Source organism: Nansenia antarctica (assembly GCF_963989245.1).
Source record: "Nansenia antarctica genome assembly, chromosome: 14".
In the NCBI taxonomy this organism is placed as follows: Eukaryota; Metazoa; Chordata; class Actinopteri; order Argentiniformes; family Microstomatidae; genus Nansenia; species Nansenia antarctica.
Genome location: NC_137684.1, coordinates 15321045 through 15328544, shown reverse-complemented (window position 1 = coordinate 15328544; position 7500 = coordinate 15321045). Strand labels below are relative to the sequence as shown.

Genomic DNA, 7500 nt, shown 5'->3' with positions numbered 1-7500 from the left:
ACTTATATTCGGAATCTCTGTACTTGATTTATTAAGACAGTCAGCGAATGGTCCATCAGCACAGTATCTCAGCATCGGCATTCAATGACCATTCCACGACATCATTATGACATACAGACAGGCTGATAGATACGAGTGCAGCGCTGTCTTGCTGGTAGTCAAATATATTTATTTATACAGCATATGGATGTTACGTGCCTGTTAGCCTACTTGCCGCTTTCAGTTCGAGTAGATTTGTAGTTTAGATCTCGCAACCAGGGATTGGGAAGCGATGTATTTCTACGAAAAGGCTGACTGACGCGGGGCTCCAATCTCCGCGTTTATAGAGTGCTCCGGTGTCTTGCTGGTAGTCAAATATATGTATTTATATATACAGCATATGGATGTTACATGCCTGTTACCTGCCGATTTCAGTTCTAGTAGATTAGATCTCGCAACCAGGGAAACGCCAACAAGACGCGAATCTACCGGCATTTGACTCATGAGTGAACGGCGAAAATGCCTGGACGGCACAGCTTGGGATTCCATTGAAGTTACAGGGAACTATGTGTGAAAGAGACTTAAATGTTGAAATAACAGTAATACAATGTTCATTGATAATAAGGGATGGAAAGGGGAGATGGCAGTTTTAGAAGGGGGATGATGAAGCGCTGGACTGAGGAACAGCATAGGCACAGCACATCGCCATAATAGCGATTTTTTGGTTATGCTTGTTGTAAATAAAAGTTATATGATGCATTGAAATGACATTAAACTAAGATAATACGATGGTTATCATATTCTTTCAAATCTTTATTAATACGTTATTACAGAAACTGTAAGTGACATTTTCCTAGAGCGAAATCTGTTGTGGTATTTAAAAATGGCGGTTAGTGATGAAATCTATGAACATGAGATGACGATTTCCATTGACCAATCAACGGTGTGCAGCGTCACACGTCACACGCAGCCTGGCAAAAAGGTTCCGGGTCTCAAAAAAGGTTCCTGCCCTCGATGGGTAGCTAAAGAAGCGACCCGACCCGACCCGACCCGACCCAGGCCGACAAATGGAAAAGCGCCAAAGAAGCAGGCCAGCCCGGGCTGACCCGGGTCAGCCCTCTAGTGGAAAAGCCCCATTATATAGACTGACTTTTATAGACTGACTTATATAGACTGACTTATATAGATGACGTATATAGACTGACTAATATAGATTACTTATATAGACTGACTTATATAGATTACTTATATAGACTGACTTATATAGATTACTTATATAGATTACTTATATAGACTGACTTATATAGATGACTTATATAGATTACATATAGACTGATTTATATAGATGACTTATATAGACTGACTTATATAGATGACTTATATAGATGACTTATATAGACTGACTTATATAGACTGACTTATATTGAATTGCTGAATCACAGACCTTACGATCATTAGACGCTAGCTCTACCTCCTGAGCCACAGCCACCCCTGAACCTAACACAGCCCTGACCCTGAACCTGACCCCTGACCATAACCCTGACCCCTGACCCTGACACTGACCCTGACCCTAACCCTGAGGTCAGTCATGTGATCTTGTTGCAGGTCTTCGACGTGTCCTGGGACCCGAGTCAGAGCAGTCGGCTGGTCAGCTGTGGAGTCAAACACATCAAGGTAGCCATGGCAAACCAGCCCTAACCCTAACCCAGCCCTAACCATAACCCAGTCCTAACCCAGCCCTAACTCAGCCCTGACCCTAACCCTAACCCAGCCCTAACTTAGCCCTAACCGTAACCCAGCCCTAACCCAGCCCTAACCCTAACCCAATCCTAACCCAATCCTAACCCTAACCCTAACCCAGCCCTGACCGTAACCCAGCCCTGACCCTAATCCTAACCCAGCCCTAACCCTAACCCAGCCCTAACCCTTAACACTAGAACAGCCATGGGTGGAGTCATTGTCTAGCTGGTAGACATTTCTCTGTTGTCCTGGGAGACTGTTTCTGATAATGTTGACATCACATGTGGGGTCCCTCAGGGGTCCCTTCTCCCTGTACATGATCCCATTAGGTGGAATCATCAGAAAACATGGTGTACATTTTCATAGTTATGCTGATGATACTCAGCTGTACATATCAGTATTGCCTGATAATTCACATGCACTCAGCTCGCTGGAGAATTGTCTCTGAGATATAAAACTTTGGATGTCCCAAAGTTTTCTACAACTAAATCAGGACAAAACTGAGATTCTAGAATATCTGAAAGACCTTTTGCTAGCATATCAGCCCAATAGAGCTCACAGGTCTTCTGCTAGCATATCAGCCCAATAGAGCTCTCAGGTCTTCTGCTAGCATATCAGCCCAATAGAGCTCTCAGGTCTTCTGCTAGCATATCAGCCCAATAGAGCTCTCAGGTCTTCTGCTAGCATATCAGCCCAATAGAGCTCTCAGGTCTTCTGCTAGCATATCAGCCCAATAGAGCTCTCAGGTCTTCTGACGCTGGTTTTCTCTGTACAAAAGAAGAGATTTGGTGAGGCTGCATTCTCATGTTATGCTCCAGATTGCATCTCACTGCCAGTTTACATTAGGGATGCAACCTCAGCAAATATGTTCAAGTCAAGACCAAAAATTAATATTTTTAATATTGCCTTTAAATGACTGTATTATTTTCTAAATAAATGTGTGTGTGTGTGTGTATATGTGTGTGTGTGTGTGTGTGTGTGTGTGTGTGTGTGTGTGTGTAGTTCTGGAGGCTGTGTGGTAACTCTCTGCGGGCCAGGCGGGGGGTGTGTGCGGAGCAGCAGACCATGCTGTGTGTGTGTGCGGCCCAGGAGGAGGTGACGTACGCCGGGACGCTGAGCGGAGACGTGCTGGTCTGGAAGGGCCTGACGCTGCAGCGCACCCTGCTGGCCGCGCACGGGGTAGCACCTAACACACACACACACACACACACACACACACAACACACACACACACACACACACACACACACACACACACACACACACACACACATATCGTTCTATACTAGAGGTTGCCACAATGTGTGTGTGTGTGTGTGTGTGTGTGTGTTAGGCAGGGCTGTTCAGCCTGCATGTGTGTGAGCAGGGCTTCGCCACCGGGGGGCGTGACGGCTGCGTGAGGCTCTGGAGCCCCGCCTTCTCCCTGCTGACCACCCTGGACCTGACCACCGGTCGCCATGGTTACCCTGGTACACACACACACACCCTGGTTACCCTAGTACACACACACACATGTGTGTGTTAGTGATGTGTGTGTGTGTGTGTGTGTGTGTGTGTGTGTTAGTGATGTGTGTGTGTGTGTGTGTGTTAGTGATGTGTGTGTGTGTGTTAGTGATGTGTGTGTGTGTGTGTGTGTGTTAGTGATGTGTGTGTGTGTGTTAGTGATGTGTGTGTGTGTTAGTGATGTGTGTGTGTGTGCTAGTAATGTGTGTGTGCGTGTGTGTGTGTTAGTGATGTGTGTGTGTGTTAGTGATGTGTGTGTGTGTGTTAGTGATGTGTGTGTGTGTGTGTTAGTGATGTGTGTGTGTGTGCGTGTGTGTTAGTGATGTGTGTGTGTGTGTTAGTGATGTGTGTGTGTGTGCTAGTGATGTGTGTGTGTTAGTGATGTGTGTGTGTGTGTGCTAGTGATGTGTGTGTGTGTTCTAGTGATGTGTGTGTGTGTGTGTTATTGATGTGTGTGTGTGTGTTAGTGATGTGTGTGTGTGTTAGTGATGTGTGTGTGTGTGTGTGTTAGTGATGTGTGTGTGTGTGTGTGTGTGTGTTAGTGATGTGTCTGTGTGTGCTAGTGATGTGTGTGTGTGTGCTAGTGATGTGTGTGTGTGTGCTAGTGATGTGTGTGTGTGTTATTGATGTGTGTGTGTGTGTTAGTGATGTGTGTGTGTGTGTGTTAGTGAGGTGTGTGTGTGTGTTAGTGATGTGTGTGTGTGTGTGTTAGTGATGTGTGTGTGTGTGTGTGTGTGTGTGTTAGTGATGTGTGTGTGTTAGTGATGTGTGTGTGTGTGTGTGTGTGTGTGCCCCCAGGCCTGTCCGTGAGGAGTGTGTGTTGGGCGGGGGAGGTGGTTGCCGTGGGGACCCAGGCCAGCGAGGTGCTGGAGGTGCAGCTGGGGGACCAGAGCACCAGCCTGCTGCTGGGGGGCCACGGGGAGGGCCAGCTCTGGGCCCTGGCCCCCCACCCCACCCTGCCCCTGGCTGTGACCGCCTCTGACGACTGCTCTGTCAGGTAGGACCCCCCCTGTCCCTCCACCCTGGCGGTATTAATAGGTATTAATGGGTATAGAGTAGGTATTTATAGGTATTTCCCTATGAAACTGAGGTCACTTGAGCTCTTCCTGTCAATGGTAAAAGGAACTACCGGTACTATATATATATATACAGTACTATATATATTTATTTATATATAGTATAAACTATATGTCCTTTGGGTGAAGTATCCTCGCTGATAAACATATTACCTGTAACCACATCAACTTGTGGTGTGTGAGTGTGCGTGTGTGTGTGTGTGTGTGCGTGTGTGCGTGTGTGCGTGCGTGTGTGTGTGTGTGTGTGTGTGTGTATGCGTGTGTGTGTGTGTGTGTGTGTGTGCGTGTGCAGGCTGTGGAGCCTGGCGTCTCACACCCTGGTGGCCAGCTGCAGCGTGGAGGCGGGGGTCCGCAGCGTGGCCTTCAACCAGGACGGCTCCCAGCTGGCCCTGGGGCACAGGGAGGGGGGGGTCACTGTCCTGAGGCTCAGGTACACACACACACACACACACACACACACACACATACACACACACACACACACACACACACACACACACATACACATACACATACACACACACACACACACACACACACACACACACAGTTACTCCAGGGAGACTGTCTAACCCTCAGTTACTCCAGGGAGGCTGTCTAACCCTCAGTTACTCCAGGGAGACTGTCTAACCCTCAGTTACTCCAGGGAGACTGTCTAACCCTCAGTTACTCCAGGGAGACTGTCTAACCCTCAGTTACTCCAGGGAGACTGTCTAGCCCTCAGTTACTCCAGGGAGACTGTCTAACCCTCAGTTACTCCAGGGAGACTGTCTAGCCCTCAGTTACTCCAGGGAGACTGTCTAACCCTCAGTTAGGGCCAATCCCAATTCCCTTTTCTACCCCTATGGCTCGTTTTCGAGTGTCACTCGATTCGAAGGCAAGGCCTTCGAATACGTCACAAGCCCTACCCCTTGAAATCTAAGCCCTATGAATTGGGACAGCCCTTCACGGCGCCTACGTCATCAACAGTGGTTTAGACGCGGTACGGGTGACGCGTTGTGTTGCCGGCGAATTCTCACATCTGTGACCGGAGGAGATAGCAAAGATGGCGGCCGTTAGCATCGCAAACACTATGATAACATCCTCCGTAGTATCTAGTCTATTTCAGTCACAGACATGTTCAACAACAACACGTTTTACAACAAGGAAGGGATACAACTAATAAACATGTTAACTCACTATTCACCTTGTTATACAACAACTACTACTACAAGTGTCTATGACTACTGTTAATGTTAAATCCGTGTGGAGCTAATGCTATCGCGTCTCCACAGGCTAAAGTACAACACTGATATCCTTAACTTATGTCCTAAACACACTACTGTCATAACGTACCTTCTCCTTGACATGGACATAAACACCTGCTACCTTCTTTGAAAGAAATCGCGATTTATTCAGTGAAAACTAGTACATGATATCACAACATAGCATAGCATTCGCGAACACTATGCTAACAACACTATGATAACATCCTCCGTAGTATAGGATAAACGGGTTATTTTGATAAACTGGACACATTTTGTGAATATATATGGTTACTTTCTCGCCTGAAAACATATAAAAACTTCATAAAATGACATTAACACTTGTAGAGCCAAATTACAGATTGTAGCCAATGGCGGCCAAAATTGAGGATTTTATATTTGTAGATGATTCGCAATGCATCCTGGTATCAAGGGGTAGCATACCGTTAGCCCTTCGAAGCTAGTGTGGTCCTGGAATCGCTCGAAACGAAGTAATAGTTAGCCCTCCCCCTTACCCCTAGCCCTCGATGAAATATGAATTGAGACAGCCCTCGCCCTAAACGTGAACGCGCAAATCGAGCCATAGGGGTGAAAACGAAGGGCTAGGGGTGAATTGGGATTGGGCCTTACTCCAGGGAGACTGTCTAACCCTCAGTTACTCCAGGGAGACTGTCTAACCCTCAGTTACTCCAGGGAGACTGTCTAACCCTCAGTTACTCCAGGGAGACTGTCTAACCCTCAGTTACTCCAGGGAGACTGTCTAAACCTCAGTTACTCCAGGGAGACTGTCTAACCCTCAGTTACTCCAGGGAGACTGTCTAATCCTCAGTTACTCCAGGGAGACTGTCTAACCCTCAGTTACTCCATGGAGACTGTCTAACCCTCAGTTACTCCAGGGAGACTGTCTAGCCCTCAGTTACTCCAGGGAGACTGTCTAACCCTTAGTTACTCCAGGGAGACTGTCTAACCCTCAGTTACTCCAGGGAGACTGTCTAGCCCTTAGTTACTCCAGGGAGACTGTCTAACCCTCAGTTACTCCAGGGAGACTGTCTACCCCTCAGTTACTCCAGGGAGACTGTCTAACCCTCAGTTACTCCTGGGAGACTGTCTAATCCTCAGTTACTCCAGGGAGACTGTCTAATCCTCAGTTACTCCAGGGAGACTGTCCCTGTGATCTTTAACTGTTAGTCTCTTTGGATAAAAGTGTCTGAGTGCTAAATGGTTGTGTGTGTGTGTGTGTGTGTGTGTGTGTGTGTGTGTGTGTGTGTGTGTGTGTGTGCAGGGACATGACGGAGGTGGTGCACCTCAGGGACAGACAGGAAGGGGACAGACAGGAAGCGGTCCAGGACCTGAAGTTCTCTCCTGACGGCGGCTTCCTGGCCGTGGGCTCCAACGCCGGGGTCCAGGTGTATGCTACCGCCCAGCGCTACAGGAAGGTACCCACACGCACACACTATGCTATGCTACGCTACCGCCCAGCGCTACAGGAGGGTACACACACACACACACACACACACACACACACACACACACACACAGTACGCTACCGCCCAGCGCTACAGGAAGGTACCCCCCCCCACACACACACACACACACACACACACACACACACATTATACAGGTTATAGGTCACACTGGTGGGTTTGGGATCATGATGATGTGGTGTTGCCAGGTGGGAGAGTGCAGGTTATGATGATGTGGTGTTGCCAGGTGGGAGAGTGTTCCAGGGCGTTCGTCACCCACCTGGACTGGTCTGTGGACGGGCGCTTCCTGCAGACCAACGACGGGGCAGGAGAGAGGCGCTTCTACAAGATGCCAGGTACTGACCCTGACCCCTAACCTTGACCCCTGACCCTGACCCCTAACCCTGACCCCTATCCCTGACCCCTAACCCTTACGCTAACCCGGTCCCCTAACCCTGACCCCTAACCCTTACCCTAACCCTGACCCCTGACCAC

The 7500-nt window shown here is 48.3% G+C and overlaps 1 protein-coding gene across 1 annotated transcript in view; it reads left to right on the top strand.

Annotated features, from left to right (window-relative positions):
• Positions 1–7500, top strand: part of LOC308170419 (echinoderm microtubule-associated protein-like 6) — a gene marked incomplete at both ends in the record, with an annotated part of 69893 nt that overhangs the window by 9116 nt on the left and 53277 nt on the right. The window contains 7 exons of the mRNA XM_080545212.1: positions 1585–1653; positions 2809–2898; positions 3086–3188; positions 4021–4219; positions 4591–4728; positions 6825–6978; positions 7253–7361. Of these exons, the coding sequence (XP_080401338.1) occupies positions 1585–1653; positions 2809–2898; positions 3086–3188; positions 4021–4219; positions 4591–4728; positions 6825–6978; positions 7253–7361 (862 nt within the window). The remainder of the gene's footprint in view (positions 1–1584; positions 1654–2808; positions 2899–3085; positions 3189–4020; positions 4220–4590; positions 4729–6824; positions 6979–7252; positions 7362–7500) is intronic.